Source organism: Barbus barbus (genome assembly GCF_936440315.1).
Source record: "Barbus barbus genome assembly, chromosome: 15".
In the NCBI taxonomy this organism is placed as follows: domain Eukaryota; kingdom Metazoa; phylum Chordata; class Actinopteri; order Cypriniformes; family Cyprinidae; genus Barbus; species Barbus barbus.
This window is the reverse complement of record NC_136743.1, coordinates 4,793,327-4,815,291: the sequence shown is the minus strand read 5'-3', so window position 1 is coordinate 4,815,291 and position 21,965 is coordinate 4,793,327. Positions and strand designations below refer to the sequence as shown.

At 35.9% G+C, this 21,965-nt stretch overlaps 1 protein-coding gene across 1 annotated transcript; it reads right to left on the bottom strand.

Annotated features, from left to right (window-relative positions):
- Positions 1–4,721: 4,721 nt before the first annotated feature.
- On the bottom strand, positions 4,722–20,834 carry LOC306880942 (G-protein coupled receptor 55-like; the record flags this gene model as incomplete). Its single annotated transcript, XM_079434744.1, has 2 exons — positions 4,722–5,606; positions 20,736–20,834. The coding sequence occupies 2 exons, from the start codon at positions 20,832–20,834 to the stop codon at positions 4,722–4,724; spliced, it is 984 nt and encodes a 327-aa protein (XP_079290870.1).
- Positions 20,835–21,965: the final 1,131 nt, after the last annotated feature.

Here is a 21,965-nt window from a genome sequence, read left to right as displayed (position 1 = left end):
AAGCCAATTTTCCAACTAGCAGTAAATTAAAATGGCTTTAAACGTCCATGATTTTGCCCTTCGCGATATTTTACTTTTGTTCGGATGATTTCTGGTGTTTTAATGCCGAACTGCTCAAAGTGATGTTGAGTGACATTGACTTTTTCAAACAGCGCCATCTGTGTAAATTCTGATCTATTATTGTCAAAGCAAAGTGTTGAATGTGCTGTGAATGTATTCAAATGATTTTTCCCATAAGCACTTGCTGTCATAACCAAGTGTCTTTTTCTCCGATCATGCAGCAACAAGCACAATATTGTACAATAATCAAGGCCAATACTGTGTGTTTGACTTTTTCCACAATGTTTCATTGCTTTTTTGTTCCAAATTATCGCATTTACTGGCTGTCACTGACTTTGCAAATGTTGAAGCAGGATTCTTTATCTCTTGATAGCTGGCATTTTGTACGAAAGTGTATATGGCGACACAGATTTGCCTTCGACGTGAAGGGACTGAATCAGTGTTATGTTGAGTTGTTTACGTAGACTCAGCTGCTCTGTACATAGCTCAAATCCTGTTTTCCACCCCTCCGCTGGCGATGATGTAATGTCCCTGTGTATAGAACTCCAGGGGTGGTATCCAGTGAAAATTGTTTTGTTCGTTTGTTGGTTTTTAAATAATCTCACATGTATAGAAGTACACACATATACACCCAGTTTCACACATGAACACACACGACTGTACTGGAGCACACACGTATTTTCAGATGTAAATCAACATGGAGATTTTATCATTCTAATAAACACATTTGATTGTTAAACACCTTTGTCTCTGTTAAATGTGTCATCCGTATTAAAGATATGATGCAACACTCTATAAGTAAAAAAGGTACAAACGCTGTCACTGGGGCGGTACCTTTTTTGTACCTTATTTTCCCCTAAAGGGTGCAATTTAGTGCCTTATTAATATAGGTCTACATATTAATAAATCATTGGCCTACTTTTTGAAAGGGTACAAACCTAGTGACAGCTTTTGTACCTTTTTTTTCTGGGTGTGCTCCCATTTTGCACTAAGGCTCACTATAAAGAGTTAATTAAGTGCCAGTTTCCCATAATATTATATAGTTAATTATAAAACTACTGTACTGCTGTAGCTAACGTAAGTCACTATGCAATATACATAAAGAACAGCTATTAAACTTAACCTTACATCAGATACTATTTCTACCAGCAGAAAGTTAGCAAGTAATGAATTATCTTTTTTTAAATAACATTTTAATAAAATAAGAGCCTATATTAATAACTGTTTAATCATAGTACATCACTTTAAGCCATGCAAAATAAAATACATTTTTATTGTACTCATAATATATGTCTCAATTTAAATAAAATATTTAATTGACAATTTTAAAAGATGGAAATCATATTAGTTCATTTGAATTTTTCACTACATCAGAATGAACTGAACATAGGAGCAAACATTTAATAATTTCACTAGTCTGAGCAGATGCTCCATTTCTGAATCAAAACATTGAAAATTATTGCACTCCGAAATATTGCATACAAACATTTTGTCATTATTTTATTCATGCACCTTTGGAGAGTGATGAAGCTTATCAATGTATGGGGATGATTAGGAGGCCGTGATGGTCAGAGGCCAATGGGGAAATTTGGCCAGGATGCTTTTTACAGTATAGTGTCCCCGTCACTATACTGGGGTGTTAGGACCCACACAGACCGCAGATTGAGCACCCCCTGCTGGCCTCACTAACACCTCTTCCAGCAGCAACCTAGTTTTCCCAGGAGGTCCCCCATCCAGGTACTGACCAGGCTCAACCCTGCTTACCTTCAGTGGGCAACCAGTCTTGGGCTACAGGGTGATATGGCAGCTGGTTAGAAGGTTGTTTTAATTGGTAATATGATTTTTAGGATTATTAGGATAATCCATATTATCATGGTCCAGCCTGTTAGTCTTTTGTATAATCACTTTAACAAAAAAGCAGGAAGTGACATCATTTTGGAGGAAAAACAACAGCACAAACACTAGTAAGTATTAGCCATGGATTTGACTGCATTCAGTTATGCTTTGTGGTTTTAGTTTGTTTGTCTTATTCCATTCTGCTGATAAAACTATTAAATTTGGTATCAAAGTATATAAAAAAATATTTTTGAGATCATTAGGCCTACTAGCTACCTTTAACTGTTTGTTAGTCGTTGTTATTAAAACGTGAGAATATCGGAGTATGACTAGGGCATATATCTAATTAATATTTTCTATACATGTTCATCCAGTGGAAAGGTTGTTGTTTCCTTCATTTGCACGGCACCGTCCAGTAGATGGCGTTTCACTGAAGGCACATTGAAATTTCACACAGCATCTCTCTGTTGCTATGGAGAACCTTGTCACCATGGCAACTTCTGTGCAATCTGAAGACTAGAGTGATGTTGTTTTGAAGGATCATTACTTGGAAGTTAATTAGACACATCAACACATCAATTACATCAGGAATTTAGCATCAATGCAGTTTAATTCGACTCATTCATATCCTTTGCTTCTTAATGGCTTTTAAAAACAAAAATAAGCCAAATGTGTACAACCTGATGTGTAGTTTTGTTTTGTTTTTTTTCTAATTATCCATCATTTTTTTAATGCTGCAGTTTTCCCTGTTTAAAAAAACAGCATATGCTGGTTAGGTAGGTTTTGAAGCATGGATGCTGGTTTGAGCTGGTTTAAACTGGTCATGTGCCTGAACAGGAGCTAGTTGCTTAGGACCAGCATAGGACCAGCACATGACAAGCTAAGGACCAGCTTAACATGCTTCAAAACCTACCTAACCAGCATATGCTGTTTTTTTTTCAACAAGGTGATAAAATGAGAAAAACATCAAAGTAGTGCAACTTTTTCTCTCATCATGACTGGACAGACAGATCTAAAGCGGTCGCAAAACCTGCAGAGATGCTATCATCAGATAGTAATACCAAACTACTTTGATTTATGCTTTGATGAAGATTCTTCATACTATGGATTTACTATGATACTGTATGAACAAAACAATAAAGTACATTGTATGGTAACATGACAAAGAAAAACGTCTTACTAATTATATGGATGATGTTTTTAGTACTCCCTAGACCTGATGAGGTATTTAACACTTGCGATTTTTACTTCATGTGATAATATATAATCGCTATACATACTGCCACGTGCCAAATGCTTTTGCTGTCTACTGTATGTGCACGAGACTGCAGAGATAACGCATGTGACAAATACACTGCATGACCACTAGAGGACAGTTTAACCTTACATGACACACCGTGCAAACTACTCAGAGCCGAAGGTCTGCTGTGTAAGCAGTTTATTTTAAATTATTTTTCTGTCTGTCTATCTATCTATCTATTTTAATTTATGATTTATTATTGACCATTTTATCTATTTTAATTTATGATTTGTAGTTAGTAATGTAATTTTAGGTAATGTAATCAGACTACTTTTTGATTACTTTTGATTTGTTTATCACATTGATTTAAATAGGCTAACCTCATACCGTATTGATATAAAAATACAAAGAGTAAATATATTCCATTCGTTGTAATTAATAACATGAAGTGCATTTAACATTAGGTTATTTCAGGTTTTCCCAAACTGGGGGTTGTAAATTAACTGCAGGGGCTTCATGAGTTTAATGAAAATATAATAATTAATTAAATAATAAAAATTGAAAATTTAAAAAAATATTCTAACATTTTAGAATAACATCAATCAAAATAAAATGTTTAATTTGTTTACCTGCATGTACTGTAATGTGACCATTAACCAACAGAGAACCGTGAACATGCAAATGTGATACTTCTCAAGGTAATCTCAAGGTACTTCAAGTAAATATATTATGTGAAAGATATTCAAACAACAAAAAAGTTGGAGAATTCCTGCATTATAAGAAATAACGTGAATTTGTGTATCTTAAAATCGTCCATTCTTTGTGTGAATGTCCACAAAACTGTAAGACTTTCTGAATGCATAGAAACAGTGGGCTATTTTAGAATTACAAATTAGAATTAATTAAATTATGAATAATTTATTGCTATTGTGTGAATAACATGTAAGTAACTGTAGTCTGGTTACAACTATTTAAAAATGGAATCTTATTAAAAGTACTTAATTTTTGGAATCTGATTACTTAAACATAAAATAATATAAAAATAATACAATGTATAAATCTATATAAAAATGTATATAAATTATATGATTTATTAGCTACTATTACTAGTATATAATGTTGCTCAGATAAAAAATTGCATGTGATCAAAGTCACTGAATAAAAGCATAGCTAAGCTTATATAGTAAGCTATATGATATAATATAATATAATCTACTTATTTAAACTATATTATTGAATTCGTTCATATAGGCATATTACTTCATAAAAATAATGATAATCATTTAGACATTTTATTGGACTATATTGCATACAAAAAATAAATAATTTTTTTTCTGAAAATAACAATCACAACAAGATCATACTCTGGTGGTGCCATAGTAGCCTACTTATGCGATTATCTTATTCGTGCAACATAGTATTTAAATTGTAGGCAACTTTAAAGAATATTATGGTATTTCCATCAAATGTTGTAACCATGATAACACCAATGTTGTCAGTTGTAGACCAAGCTTTGTTATACTGTGTTCATCACATATGATGGGGATCTGCCTCAATCTAATTTACTCAAACTAACTTTTTGCATTCAGTATGAACGATTTTCCCTTTTATCAACTCTTTTCAGTAGAAAGTAATAGCCAATCGAATCCAGACAGCAGTTGGTGGTAGCGATCCACTCGGCGACATCAAGAAACACGTGCACAAAGTCTTTACTTGAATCATCTGATTTTACATATTGCAACAAAAGACCAATATGAACAGGCGTGAAGCAAACTATGAATGTGAACATGTTCGCGGTGATGATAGCGGCTATGTTTTTCCTTTCCACTTTATCCCTGCCTTGGACATGCTTAAGGGATCTGATCAGGATGTAGATGGTTTGTGTGGAGCAAAGTATGACGATGAGCACTGGAATAAGATAACCTAAAATCTCTAAAAGCAAGAAAAAGGTTTTATCAAGCTTTTTTGTTAGTATTCGGTCATAGCAGGTCTGTAATTTGTCTGGGAGAAGGTCTTCATAGTTACTAGCACAGATGACCATTATGATCGTCCAGATGAAGATGCACTTTGAAGTGGCGATCATCTTACTTTTGGAGGCCAGTGTTTTGGTTAGAAACGGAAACCTGACGGCTATAAATCGGTGAATGCTGATGGCTGTAATGGTGAAGATGCTGCTGTACATGTTGGAGTATTGGGTGCACAGCAGGAATGTACACAATTCACTGGGTTTAATCGGGCAAAAGGTTTCCAGTATCCTGAAAGGTAGAAAAATAATGGCTAGGAAATCGGCCACCAGTAGACTGAACATGTAGATGTGCGTGTCTGTCCAGCGCTTGAGGCGGCAGAAGATACACAGAGCTGTGACGTTGAATAAAAGGCCCACTATGAAGACAGGCATGTAGGCCACACGCTCAAACAGACTGAGCGCTCTTTCTGTGTGGTTCAACACTGGACTGCAGTTATATTCAACCTAGATGAGAGCAATGATAGTGTACAAAGGGTTAGTGGTTGTTTAAATGAGAAAGCTGCTTGTTTCACAATTTTGAAGACGTCACAACAAGGTTTGAGCACTTAAAATATCTGAATGTCATCATAGCATGCAAATTATTCAAATGCATGACCTCAGATTCTGCAGGATAGCCTGTTTTTTCTACACTAACTTCACTTTTCTGGAGCTATTTTTGCTCGTTTTTGAATTAAATAGCAAAATATCAAACCAAGTGTCAGACTATGCTATATCTTTTAGTCGTGGAGGTTTTTGGTGGCTGTATGAAGTCAGTTCTTATGAGGTTAGAAGTGGGTTGTATTTCATCATGAGCAAGTTTCACTGATGTTTCACAACCAGGAAAGTGTGCAAATACATTTTGTAAACATTTTGATAGTCTGGTGTTTTATAATTTAAAGAACATACTACTTTTTTGTCAGTTATTTACCTTTCAAAAAATTCAGCATATGCAGTTTAGGCATGTTTTGAAGCATGGCTGCTGGTTGGAGCTGGTTTAAGCTGGTCCTTAACTGGTCATTAGCTGGTTTAAGCTGGTTATGTGCTGGTCCTAAGCTAGTCCTGATCAGGAGCTACAGTTGTGGTCAGAATTATTGGAACCCTTGGTAAATATGATCAAAGAAGACTGTGAAAATTAACCTGCTTTGTTAATCCTTTTGATCTTTTATTTAAAAAATTCACAAAAAGCTAACCTTTCATTGGATAATAAGAATTTAAAATGGGGGGAAATATCATTATGAAATAAATGTTTTTCTCTGATACACATTGGTCACAATTAACGACACCTTTTTATTCAATACTTTTTGAAACCTCCGTTTGTCAGTTTAACAGCTCTAAATCTTCTCCTATAATGCCTGATGAGGTTAGAGAACACCTGACAAGAGATCAGAGACCATTCCTTCATCCAGAATCTCTCCAGATCCTTTAGATTCACAGCTCCATGTTGGTGCTTCTTCTCTTCAGTTCACCTCACTCATTTTCTACAGAGTTCAGGTCAGAGGACTGGAATGGCCAGCAGAAGCTTGGTTTTGTGCTCAGTGACCCATTTTTGTGTTGTTTTTGAGGTTTGTGTTTGGATTATTGTACGGTTGGAAGATCCAAACATGGCCCATTATAAGATTTCTAATAGAATCAGTCACTTATTGATTTTTTATCTGTTGGTATTTGATAGAATCCATGATGCCATGTGTCTGAACAAGATGTCCAGGACCTCCAGCAGAAATATAGGCCCACAACATCACAAATACAGCAGTATATTTCATTGTACACATGGGTTACTTTTTATCCCTGTGTTCACCAAACCCATCTTGAGTGTTTGCTGCTAAAAAGCTAATTTTTTAGTTTCATCTGACCATAGAAGCCAGTCCCATTTGAAGTGCCAGTCCTGTCTGATAACTGAATATGCTGGAGATTGTTTTTGGATGAGTGAGGAGAATTTTTCTTGAAATCCTCCCAAACAACATGTGGTGATGTAGGGGCTGTTTGACAATTTTTTTTAAGGTTTTCTGACCCCGAGACTCAACTATTTTCTGCAATTCTCCAGCTGTGATCCTTGAAGAGTCTTTAGCCACTCAAACGCTCCTTCTCACCGTGCATTAGGACGATATAGACACACGTCCTCTTCCAGGCAGTTTCATTACATTTTATGTTGATTGGAAATTCTTAATTATTGCCCTGATGGTGGAAATGGGGATTTTCACTGCTCTAGCTCTTTTCTTAAAGCCACTTCACTAATTTGTGAAGCTCAATTATCTTTTGCTGCACATCAGAAATATATTCTTTGTTTTTTCTCATTGTGATGGATGATTAAGGGAATTTGGGCTTTGTTTTCCCTCCTATTTATATTTCTGTGAAACAGGAAGCCATGGCTGGATAATTTCATGTTCATAATCACCCTAGAGTGCTCAAAATTGTGAATATGAATGGGAGTATACTTCAGAGATATTTTACTCTTAAGAATTTCTAGGGGTGCCAATAATTGTGTCCAACGTGTGTTTGAGAAAAACATTTATTTCATAATGATACCCCCCCCCCCCCATTTTAAATTCTTATTATCCAATAAAAGGTTAGCTTTTTGTGAATTTTTTTAATAAAAGATCAAAAGGATTAACAAAGCACGTTAATTTTCACAGTCTTCTTTGATCATATTTACCAAGGGTTCCAATAATTCTGACCACAACTGTAGTTGCTTAGGACCAGCACATGACCAGCTAAGAACCAGCTTAAACCAGCTCATGACCAGCAAAGGACCATCTTAAACCAGCTCATGACCAGCTAAGAACCAGCTTATGACCAGCAAAGGACCAGCTAAGAACCAGCTTAAACCAGCTCATGACCAGCAAAGGACCATCTTAAACCAGCTCATGACCAGCTAAGAACCAGCTTATGACCAGCAAAGGACCAGCTAAGAACCAGCTTAAACCAGCTCATAACCAGCAAAGGACCATCTTAAACCAGCTCATGACCAGCTAAGAACCAGCTTAAACCAGCTCATAACCAGCAAAGGACCATCTTAAACCAGCTCATGACCAGCAAAGAACCAGCTTAAACCAGTTCATGACCAGCTAAGGACCAGCGTAAGTAGGGTGACCATACGTCCTCTTTTCCCCGGACATGTCCTCTTTTTGGGCCTACAAAAATGTGTCCGGCAAATTTCTTAATCGCACAAAATGTCCAGGATTCGGCTGTTTTCTTAAGCCCGCTCAGCTGAATTTCTGACCTTTTCCGCCTGCTCCCGCAACATGTGTTTCGCTCCGGCTTTCGCTTTTACAGTCCACTCCTTTAAACAGTCTAATATCGTATATAATTTTGGCGCATCAGTGAGCCGCTATCCGTTTTTAAATATTTTTGAATGAGCGTTTGCTTCTTTTCCATTTTGCATTTACTTGTACTTTTACTTTCAATACTTAAGTACGTTTAAGATTTAAAATATACTTTTCGTACTTAAGTACAATAAAGATCACATACTTTAAGAATTTTACTCAATATTCTAAATGGTGACTTCAACTTCTACCAAAGTCATTTTCTGGTAAGGTATCTGTACTTTTACTTGAGTATCGCTTTCAGGTACACCACTGCCAGCAAAGGACCAGCTTCAACCAGCTCAAACCAGCAGCCATGTTTCAAAACATACCTAACCAGCATATGCTGGGGTTTTTTTCAACAGGGTGCTTTGTGCAGAATAAAAACCACATGGTTTTATATTTTGTTATCTAATGCAATGATATTGACACATTTTTAAATGTAGCTTAAGTGTTCTTGGCCACTGTACTGTATGTAGATTATAGAGAGTGTACGTGCAGTTAAGCATAGTGAAACTTGCTGCTTGTTGTAAAAAAACATTCTGTGGTTTGAAATCAGTCATGTGTCTTTAAATATAGATGAGGACAGGAAGTGTAGCAGTTTGAGGTGATAGACAATGCTTTAACAAGCAATAGGTTTGCAACCAATAAGAAGTTGATTGTGACGTAAAATATAAATGCACTTTAGATACATGCTTTAAAGCTCTAAATACAAGACTCCACCGGGCAGGGACACCGGCAAGGGATAGTAGTATCGCTTTTTATTTAATTTTTTCATTGATATGTTTATTATTGAAATGTTGTTATATGCATGTGTCAATTTTATTTAATTTCTTTATTTTCTTAAATATGTGGGTAGATAGTATTTATAGAGTTGTAACTTTTTAGTTTTAGTTACTTTTTCTTATTTGTAAGTCGCTTTGGACAAAAGCGTCTGCTAAATGACAAAAGTAAAGTAAGTAAAGTAAAGTAAAACGTACAGTTTTTGATGCTTCTCACAAAAAAAGTGCCAGTATATTACAGGATGTATGATTGCAAATATTACATTTGTAGAGAATTTGTTATTATTTTAGTATTTACTCTTTCTATTTATTATGATTTTATTTTGTTATTAACGTATTTAGCTCATTTGTATTGTTGTAAAGCACTTTAATCAATTTAAATTTGTTTCTAAAGGTGATATATAAATTAATTTGTCATTGAAATTACCATGAATATGAATTATATGTTATTAACAATAATACCAGTTAGATGTTTTAAATAATTACAGTGAAGTGAATCAGCATAACCTCTGTAAACTCTTCCATAATCCCTTGCATTTAAACTCTTTCACTTAAAAACCATAACTCGTCATGTTAATAAAACAAGCTTGACTGCTACTTGAATAATATTTGTTTTCTTCCAGTTATTCCTTCATTTCCCTGATTGACAACAAGAACAACTCACCATGATTTATAGCTTGTTCTTCTCTCAAAAAGAATCCTGTGAGTCTGTCAGCAGTGCAGTTCTCGATACTGCGTTTAAAGAACTGAAATGCGTAGGCTGTCTGTTGCATGACCTTCTAATCTGCATCTTTCCTCTGCTGATGCTGAATGATGTCACATCATTGATGTAGATTCTGATTGAACTTTTGACACTGAAGGTGCAATAAGGTGTCATAACAGATTAACCAGATCCTCACTGCTGTTTACAGATTTCTGTAATGTGCTATTCTTATATATGTTATAATGTTTACTGAACAAAATGCTATTGTGAAATGTGCATACATGGAAAAACAAAATGAGTGGTGATTGCTCATTTAAAGGAAAGGGAAAGGGGGTGTGTGGCCAAGTATGGTGACACATACTCGGAATTTGTGCTCTGCATTTAACCCATCCAAGTGTACACACAGTAGTGAACATACACCCGGAGCAGTGGGCAGCAAATGCTGCGGCGCCTGGGGAGCAGTTGGGGGTTCAAGGGTCTCACCTCAGTCGTGGTATTGAGGGTGGAGAGAGTGTTGGTTATTCACTCCCCCCACCTACAATCCCTCCCCCACCTAAAAAACTGCATACTATTTCTTCAGTAAATTTCTTTAATTAATCGCAATCTGACTCCTGGTCTTTGTTCATCATACCTGGTCCATGGGTTTAACTGTTATTCCCCAACAACCCTAAAGAATCCTATCAACTTGTGGAAAATGGGCATCCGATGACCCCTTTAACAGTATCTCAATAATACTAAAATAACACTGTTGAGAATCAGGACACTGGCGCCTGCTGGCCGGTCAGGTCAGGTTCATTCGCGTCAACCTCATACACAATACAACTTTGCGTCTTTCTTTTCTACTGTAAATTGCTTCTTTCTCTGGTCTTTCTCTCTTTGTTTTCTTTCTTTCTTTGTCCGTGTGCCACATTCTAGTTTGAATGTCCTGAATCAGAGCAGTTTTTTTTCAAACCATTCTTTTTATTCTTTCCCAAAATTGCTTTTCTTCGCATCTTTAGAAAAGTGCTTGGGGGTAAAAAAACAGCCATTAATTACAACACAGCCCAGGGTCAGAGTCTGGGGTCTCTGTGATTTGAAAGAGGGAGAAAATGGATGACCGATTTCTCTCTTTCAGGAATGGTCTGTACTGAACGGCATCTTTTTTTCTTGATGGAACATCTTAAGTAGGTCAACTGAACACTTCTGATGGAAAATCAGGTACATAACCCTGCCTATATCAAATAAATCAAAATATTCAATCAAACTTTACTACTTTTTGAGGCATTTTGCAGACATATATAAGCATTAATATACGCATTAATTTTGCACTCACTCAACCCACCAAAGCCGATTTTTTTTAACTTTTTTATTTAACTTTATTTTTTTATTGCTTTTTTTGTTGTTGTTATTTTTGGCCTCTTCCTGGTACTAATCCCACAATATTCCTTTATTTATTTATCATATGTTTATATACATGAACAAGTGTATGTGTCTGTGTATGCGCTGCATCACAGGAATAAATTACATTTAAAAATATATTAAATATAGATTATATTAAAATAGAAAAATATACTGATTTATATAAACAGTTATTTTGGCTACAATTACATTTCACAATATTACTGTTTTTTTGTGATCATTTAAATGCTCCTTGGTAAGCATGAGAGACTTATTTCAAGAACATTAAAAAATCTTACCAACCCCAAACATTAGCATGTTATAGCATCATATCACACCTCCTGCACTTTTCTGCACTCATCATTTTATTATTTATAATATATAGTGTTCAGAGGTGTAAAGTTTTGGAGTAAATGTAACTAATAATTGTACTTGAGTATATTTTCGGATACTTTGTAGTTTTAATGAGTATCAAAGATATTAGCAACTTTTACTCTCGACTTCACTACATTTTTGAATATCTGTACTCTTTACTCAACTACATTTGAAATGAGTGTTGCAGTTACACATTGCATTTTGCATGGCACCTAGCTTTTCTGCAGCAATTTATTTCTGCTACAAAAGATGTGATATCGCCAACTACAGGGTACTGGAAGTACTATATTTTGTGCATTTTGCCCTTACCCATCCAAACTTGTCAACAAGGCTACTTTACGTGAATGTGAGCTCCTTAGCAAGTAGTTGTGAATCACAGGTGTTTTATATGACTGCAGCTGGTAATGAGGCTAAAACCAGCACATCCAGTGCAAGAAGACTTTGACTTTTTACCGTTTATTACGAGATACAAATTTGCAGAGGTGGGACCAAGTCATTGTTTTGCAAGTCACAAGTAAGTCTCGAGTCTTTGCATTCAATTCTCAAGTCAAGTCCCTAAAAGATAACTCTTCCCCATTAATGGTAAATTAATATCATGATAAATATTGTATGGAAAAAATGATTGTGATAGCCTATTTTTATAAATTTCTGGAAATATTTTCCTGGATTGATAAAAACATTGAAAATGCTTGTGAGAAAACAGTAATGACATGTATTTGGAGTATATTAAACAAGTAACTGAAACCATTTTATCCCTTCAGGGGACCCTCACTTGTACACATTTTAAGCTGCTTGTAGTGTTTTGACAAACACAATTTATCATGACTTCTCAAAGCGCTCTACATTCACACGTATTGTGCTAATGAAGCTGTGAATATTAGCTGCCATTCATCATGCTTATCACCAAAAATAGATCAATTAATAGTTTATGAAAATGCACATCATTTTATTTTATTTTTTTGACTGCATGATGATTCACCTGTCTATCTATCTATCTATCTATCTGTCTGTCTATCTATCTCATTCTATCTTTCTATCTATCGTTCCAAATATTGTTCTATGTACTGTATCTATGCATATCTATGTCTTTCTGTCTATCCATTCTGCTCACCCTCATATGGTCATATGTGGTGTTATTTCCTGCTAATATGCTGTAAATGTTTCTCTCTGTCTCTCTCTCTGGTGTTAAGCGCAGTGTGCTCGCTGTCAGAAAGTGTTGGGAGATTTCCATATATGATGTGTGCTGGTGTGGCCCTGCTGCATGCACCGCTCGCTGTGAATACTGATTTGGACTCTTGCATCAGCTCAAGTGCGATGCGAATGCTAAGCCAGCACTAACGCAGCAGAGAGCTGTTACATAAGCTCTGACCACCGGGACTCATTAGATCTCTCTGTTTCTCAGCAATTCTTCTCTCTCTCTTTTATAGAATTCACCAATTACCTGGAATCTGATAGTGGGAGGAGAATGAAATGAAACTGTGCAACTTCTGAATGACCCTAGAAGTTTGAGAAGTCTCAAGACGCGAGCAAGCGAGAAAGAGGAAACACTGAAAGTGAGAGCGTCTTGTTTAACTGAAAGTGAGATTGATGGTATTAAAAGGAAGTAGAACAGCTGTAGCCATGGAGACCAGCTCAATGGAAAGATTATGATTTTTGAAGGATGGTGTGCTATTGTGTGAAAGAAGGACAGGAGGGAACAAAAGGTGAAAGAGAGAGCTGGAAAATATATATAAAATATAGTATCAGAGTGACAGAAACTAGATGTGTTTAACTGAGTTAAACAGGAAGAGAGTGTGGGGTGTTTCGAGCTCACGGTGGTTTTTGTAGGGGTGAGATCGGGATGGGGTGTTATAGTAAAATTAGGTCAAACAGAGAGTTTTGTCTTCTGTCTAGTTCAGCTGTACATGGGTGTTGTTTCCTTGGCTTTTATTTCTTCCTATATGGCTGAAATTAGATTCAGCTGCTTCCTTTCTTTCTTTCTTTCTTTCTTTCTTTCCAATTTATTAGTAATTTATAGAGTCTATAAGCAGACTATAAGCAGATCTATAAGCAGATTAAAGATTAATTATACTTCAATGCTTTTGTTTACTTCAACAACATTTTGTAAAAAAATATATTAATAAATTAATAAATAAATGCAAAAGCATTGAAATATATGTATTTTTAGTTAACTCATCCTATACTATTTTGTGCTACACTGGAAAGAAAAAGTGGTGAAAAAATCTCAGAAATTAGTAGTAATTAGTAGTTAGGAGTAGTAGTAGACTCAGAAATAATTATAAAGAAATTTGCATGAAATTGATGTGAAATTTGAAGTAGAGAGACTGAAATAGTATTTTCTTGTAAAACATGCTCTAATAATAATATATATATGGTATACAGACATACCTGTAAATTATACCTGAAATTGTTGAGGAAATCATGCTATTACTTGTGTTAGTGGCCAAACAACAGTTTTTATCTAGCACAATCTTAATAAAAGTTCTGTATTGGTATTGATGTTCCATGGAAATCATTTAACATCAATGGAATCTTTCCATTCCAAAGGTTCTTTACAAAAAAAGTTATTTAAAATGTTCTTCACAATTAAAAAAAACAAAGGCATCAGATGTAAACCATAACTTAAGATAGATATCATAGAGACTTGGTGATGGGCTCTTTTGACCAACCACAACACATTTTTCACATAAAACATGAATAAATGCAATATATTTTCAAATGTTAAGATATTCTGTTTTGCACACCACAAAACACTTGTATTGTATTTTCCAATGTTTTGGTGGGATAAAACTGACTCAAAACTGAAGCAGCCTTTACCATCACTGTCACTTTATACAATATAGATTGTTTTAAAGCTGCTTCACATTAATCAACATGAAAATAACAGTGTTAATTAAAAAATGAAACCAATTCTATTTCAGCTGTAATGCAGCTCCAAAGAAGATAATACTGTATTGAGGTGTTTCAGTTTGATTCAATAACTGTGTCAGTGTTGCAAAGTTCATCAATTATGAAAAACAATCAATTCAAGCAGTGCAACAGAAGTAAATAGTGTCATTATCCAGCATAAGTCAAGTTCAGTGCTGATTCAGTTCAGTTCAATAACAAGAAATACACCTATTTTGTGTCACAACAGAATATTAGAGCTTCAACAATATCTGCTGGTTTTGATTAGTTCAAAAGAACATAAATATGACTATGAAGAGAAAATAATAGGTTAATTTGAAATGACAATTTTTGTTTTACATCACAACAAAGCATGGAAGTTAATATACAGCTGTGATTTGCTCTCAGTAGAGTTTTGGTGTTAGTCAGCTCTATTATCCGTATCTTTGAGCTCTTTAGAAAATGGAAGAATACGAGAGCTGCAGGCAAGTGTGCTATAGCATGTGCACTAACAAGAAGGCGGGTGGGTGCTAATCAGCCTATCCCTGCAGCTATATGGGTCAGCCTCATATGGCATGGCACGCTGGCTGACTCAACGCTGGTAAACAGGCTTGCTTGCTCACCCGTTTCCACAGCAACACCGTCCCTGCCCTTTCTACGTGTTCTCAATGCCTCCGCAAGCATCTGCTTCCTCTCACTGCCGGAACATTTGCAGGGAAATTTGCCTCACAAATCAGAGACACATCACTTGTGGTGATGCCACCTTGTTGGTGACATACGTGTTCTTTTCCAAATGGGTCAAAACGCTATCATTCTGTTTGTTTTTCTCTTTCATTTTCTCTAGATGGGTGTGACTGTCATCGCTGACGTTCATATCCCTGTCAATTTTTAAAGCATGCACATTGTTCTCTTTGAAAGGTGGAGGAAGAAGTGCAGATGTTGTTGTCAGATATACCTTTGTTGACCAAACCCACACATGCCGCTCATTCTATAGATATCTCAATTGCAAGTTTCCCTTATATATTATATAAAGTTCTGTTGAAGATTGCAGTAGCCTGATGAAGACAGAAATGTGTTTTTTCCCCTCATATCACTTTAAAACTGCAGATCTGGATGTTTTCTCACTGTTCGGTTCTTGAGGTAAAGGACAGGTTGTTCTTTGATGGTCAAACTAGCTGTTGCGAAACAGGTTTGGCTGTAGTTGGCAGGTTGGTTCATGCCCGCAGATTACAATTACATGTTTCTGATATTTAACAAGTATGAAGTCTGAATCAATAGGCGCGGTTATGTTTAAAAGCTTTTCCACAAAGGTGTGTCGAAGCTGCATTGCTGTGACTTTATGGACTAGTGTTATTGTTGGCTAAACTAAAATGATTAAAAATATTGTTCATCTATTGAAAAAAGCTCAAATAAAATATAAATATAAGGTTAAAAACAATTTAAAAATCTTAAATTAGGTTTAAAAAGGTTAAATAGAGTAGAATAGAGATAAAAAGCGCAATAATGTTACTAAAACTTACACTAATTACTATAATAATATATAAATAATATCAAAATATCACTGTATGGACAGAAATAGCCATTTCTGCTATCAAAATAAGATTTCTTATACCATTTTTCCTTTCCGACCTGTAATGGCTCAGGTGTTATAGATCAAGGTTTGTATTTATTTATTTATTTTTAATGGTAATACTTTATATTAAGGTGTCCTTAAGGTTAGATTTTACATGTACTTACTATTATAATAACAATAAATCATTCATAATTACATGCAAGTAACCCTAAACCAAACCCTAATCCTAAGTAAGTACATGTAGTTAATCAATATTACTCAGTACTTAAATGTATAATTACACTGTAAAAAGGACACCTTAAAATAAAGTGTAACCTTTTTTATACCCACTTGGCAAAAATTGTAAGTCTGATCAAAGGGTCCCACTTTATATTAGGTGGCCTTGTACTTTATTGTACATGTAAAAAAAAGTACAAAGTACAATGTATTGTGTTCATATTGTATTGCGAAACACTTTGGCTGCTATTGAGGTGGGATACGGGTAAGGTTAGGGTCAAGTTTGGTGGTATGGGTAGGTTTAAAGGGATAAAATTTTGTCATTAATCACTTACCCCCATGTCGTTCCAAACCCATAAATATATGAAAAGCATTGTCAGAATAGTCCATCTGTCATCAGTGGTTCAGTCTGAATTTTATGAAGCGACGAGATTACCTTTTGTACGCAAAGAAAATAAAAATAACAACATTTATTCAACAATTCGTCTCCTCTGCGTCACCGTAGTGCCATCAGTAACGCAAAAAGTATTCTCGTCGCTTCATAAAATTCATAAAATTCATATTGAACCACTGATGGCAGATGGACTATTCTGAAGGATGCTTTTCATACATTTATGGACCTTGACAGGACCTTGACAAGCCTCCCAGTTTTCATCCAAAATTTCTTAAATTGTGTTCCGAGGACGAACGAAGCCTTTGCGGGTTTGGAACGACATGGGGGTAAGTGATTAATGACAAAATTTTCATTTTGGGGTGGAGTATCCCTTTAAGTGTGGGTTAAGGTGTAAGGGATGGGTCAACAGTGTTATTATAAATGTAATTACAGAAATTAATTACAGATGTAACTACATGCAGGTATTTCTTAAAATATACAATATAAAAACATGTCTGTACAGAATAAGTGCATTGTATTAAATGATTAATTAAATGTAAGTACATAGCTAAGGCCACCTAATATAAAGTGGAACTGATCAAAGTAATTAGGATTAGGAAACCATGACTTAAATTTATATGAGCACAGCTCAAAGTATCAGAGTAAGGATTCTAACCATTAAATAAATTCATATAAACCTACTAAATGCAAATAATTGGGATTCCTGGCAAATATTATGAAAGATCAAATATTTTAACATCCAAAGAATAAATATTTTAACATCCAAAGAATAGCGTTAAATAAAGAATAGATTTTGATAGAGATAACTAAAATTGTACATTGCATGTGGCCCAAGACACAAAGAGGATGAGCGATGAGGGAGGAGGAGGAAGACAGGAATAAAGAAAAGGAGAGAGGAGAACAGTACAAGAGATAATGGAAGGTAAGAAGGAGGAGGGAGGAGAGAACATGAGATGAGGGACTGTGTTTTCACTGACACACTGACCCGGCAGCGTGTTGCCTGGAGTCCCATCAGATAAACAGGCTCAAGCCAGCGGAGATTAGAGAGCTTTTGATATCGTAGAAAAGCAAGGGATTAGAGGGAGGAATAGAGGGGGGCAGGAGGGAGCGGGATTATGGCGCCATGCGAAGACGGGATCAAACATAATCCCTGTGAACGCTCAAACCTCCATCTTGGTTACAGGGAGAGCGAGAGTGAGGATTTACCCATCAGTCACCTCATCAGTCCATCGTTCCCCAGTACAATGAATTTATGACCAGTCCGTTCACTCTATTCATCAACGGCTCGGTTGCAATGTGCAATTTTTTTTAACGCATTAGTAATATTTCTCAAACATTCTCTGTACACCTTTGTAATTAATTTAGCCCTTGTGGTACCCTTTTAAAAGGTGTGAATATGTAGGCCTACCATTTAGAATATGTACACTATGTATATGTACACTAGGTACTAATCTGGGGTAAATAAGGTAAAAAGGTGTATTTGCCAATGACAGCTTTTTATGAGGTGATTACAAGCTCAAGTCAAAACAGCCCACCTCCACATTTTGATTCCTAAATGTAAGGTTCCTTCCTCAGTGTAAGTGCAGTTTTAGTTCAGGCAGAAATAGGAAGTCTGAATGCTTAGAAAAGTAATGGCACACGTAAGCTATGTTTTGAGGTTTCATTCATATCACAAATGGTGCTCAACAAGTTTAATACAAACAAATCATTCATTTGGCGGTCTGCTTCCACCCACCAGAACTGAAAGAGCCGGTCTGTGTCTTCAGAAAGAAAACATGATTTTAAACGAGACAGGGACAAATTGTTTTAGAAAAGCTACCATTCCCGTTGGTATCAAACTTGATCAAACAGCTTTTTTGGGTAGATGATAAATGTTGATTGTAGGCTTTTAAAAAAATATATTTTTAAAAACATTTAATAATTAACCCTCAAATGTACAGTATCATATTTGATATGCAAATTTCTAAGGCATTAAATTATCAACAAGATCAAAACTTTGCTGGAAAACCTGTTTTACATGATCTTCTACGTTAGATCTGTTTTCCGATTGATAGTTAATTTTTTTAGTTTTTCAGGCCTTATAGTATAACCCCAATTCCGGAAATGTTGGGATGTTTTTTTTTTTTATTTGAATAAAATGAAAATTTCAAATCACATGAGCCAATATTTTATTCACAATAGAACATAGGGGACAAACATGTTTAAACTGAGAAATTGTACAATTTTATGCACAAAATAAGCTCATTTCAAATTTGATGCCCGCTACAGGTCTCAAAATAGTTGGGATGGGGGCATGTTTACCATGGTGTAGCATCTCCTCTTCTTTTCAAAACAGTTTGAAGACGTCTTGTCATCGAGGTTGTGAGTTTCTGGAGTTTTGGTGTTGGAATTTAGTCCCATTCTTGCCTGATATAGGTTTCCAGCTGCTGAAGAGTTTGTGGTCGTCTTTGACGTATTTTTCGTTTAATGATGTGCCAAATGTTCTCTATAGGTGAAAGATCTGGACAGCAGGCAGGCCAGTTCAGCACCTGGACTCTTCTACTACGAAGCCACGCTGTTGTAATAGCTGCAGTATGTGGTTTTGCATTGTCCTGCTGAAATACACGTCGTCTGGAGGGGAGCATATGTTGCTCTAAAACCTTTATATACCTTTCAGCATTTATAGTGCCTTCCAAAACATGCAAGCTGCCCATACCGAATGCACTTATGCACCCCCATACCATCAGAGATGCTGGCTTTTGAACTGAACGGTAATAACACGGTGTAAGGTCTCTCTCCTCTTTAGTAATGTCAATGACAGAATCATGCCGATGAGTGATGCAGTGTCATCTGAGGACCCGAAGACAACGGGCATCCAACAAAGGTCTTCGGCCTTGTCCCTTACTCACAGAGATTTCTCCAGTTTCTCTGAATCTTTTGATGATGTTATGCACTGTAGATGATGAGATTTGCAAAGCCTTTGCAATTTGACATTGAGGAAAGTTGTTTTAAAAGTATTCCACAATCTTTTTACACACTCTTTCACAGATTGGAGAGCCTCTACCCATCTTTATTTCTGAGAGACTCTGCCTCTCCAAGACATCCCTTTTATAGCTAATCGTGTTACAGACCTGATGTCAATTAACTTAATTAGTTGCTTGATGTTCTCCCAGTTGAATCTTTTCAAAATGTCTTGCTTTTTCAGCCCTTACTTGCCCCCGTGGCAACTTTTTTGAGACCTGTAGCAGGCATCAAATTTGAAATTAGCTCATTTAGTGGATAAAAGTGTAACATTTCTCCGTTTAAACATTTGTTATGTTCTCTATGTTCTATTGTGACTATAACATTGGCTTCATTTTATTCAAATTTAAAAAACGTCCCAACATTTCCGGAATTCAGGTTGTATAATTGTACAAATGTCCACCTTCAGCTTGTGGTTCATGTGTCTTTTGCTGTGAAATCTGTACTTATTTTTATTATAACTTTTATATTGTTAGTAATATTTCAAGATGAAAACATACTGGAATCAAGAAACTTAACGTACATGATTTTTAGGAAAGATTGTCGTAATATGGGTATCAAATATGATCCATAAGGCTTTTAAGCAACGCTTATTTGTTCATCTTTTGATCATTGTGATGCACTGCATTATGTTTTTCCCCATAATAAAAACTAAAGAGCCTTGATCATAAAACTAAGTATTAAAATATCATCTTAGCTGCGTAGCGCGAGAGCTCGGGCGAGATCAGGTGCATGATCTAAGATGGCGGCTCCCCACTGCTAGACTACAACCTTAAACAACTTCATTCATTTATTTATTTATTTATTTTTTCTCTATCTCTTTTTCTTCTCTCTTGTTTTGCATTTTTTCTTCCGTTTCAAAACTAGACTATAACGCTTTGCAACCTGGATTACCTTGAGGAATACATCGACACACATTACAACAGACTCTACAGCACCATGAACAAGGACAAACCAGACAACTACAAAAAAAGTAAATGCAATCTCACTCCAAGCTCCAAAAGACCCCCTCCAGACTCACTATCCAGCACAGGTACAACACCATCCACATCACCTAAACCGCCATGCTGCACAGAGATAAGCGACATTCTACTCTCCATTGAAAACAAACTGTCCGGACTGGATGCAAGGATCGTGCTAATAGAAGTAATACACAAGGACATTCAAGAACTACAGCACAGCTTAGAATTCAGTCAAGAACAGATAGACACTCTCACCAAAGAAAATAATTTTTTAAAGGACTCCGTTCACTCTCTTACTGCTCAACTCACCTCCGTTGTCACACAAAACAAAACCATGAAATAGAGCATTCTGGACTTACAATCGCGAATCATGAGGGACAATCTAGTCTTCACAGGCATTCTGGAACAAACCCCAGACGACCCCAAAAAATCACTTAAGGACTTCATGAAAAAACAGCTGAAATTACCATCTGAAACTGTACAGGATATCACTTTCCACCACGTGCATCGGATCAGATCCCAAAACAACAGCAATCGCCTACGTCCAATCATCACAAAATTCGAACATTATAAACAAAAAGAACTGGTTCAGAGGCAAGGCAGACAACTCAAAGGCACAAGCTACGGACTCCACGATCAATATCCAAAGCACATTCTCGAGAGTGGAAAACATCTCTTTCCAATCCGAAAAAAAAATGATGAATGAAGGAAAAAAGGCAACTATCTCTGTGGACAAACTTTACATAAAAGGACAGTTATACAGTGATAAAGACATTACCCCCTGGTTCTTCTGAACTCTTCACTCTCAATTCCTGTTGTTCATGAATTTAAAAATAGATCACCTTTACCTTGCTACCAGTCTCTCTCTCTCTCTCTCTCTCTCTCTCTCTCTCTTTACCACATTTTAAGTCATGAAATTAGCTCTCATGTTGCACCTTGGTCTTGCCCCCCCCCCCCCCCCCCAACATAATATCATTGTTTCACACTATGTCAGTATTTAATGTTCCTTGTATTGCTGTTGTTGCTGCTGTTGTTATTGTTGTTTTGCTTCATACACACTGTCATTTTTGTTTCTTCAGTTTTGTTCGTCTGCCAACAACATTAACATGTTATGCACACACATGTACATACAGTCATAACTCCATAAATATATACACTCACACCTATACATGCACGGCACTCATACATTCATACAGTAATATTAATTTCCTTTCCATAACATGTCTTCTATCAATTTTCTAACCTGGAATGTTCCTG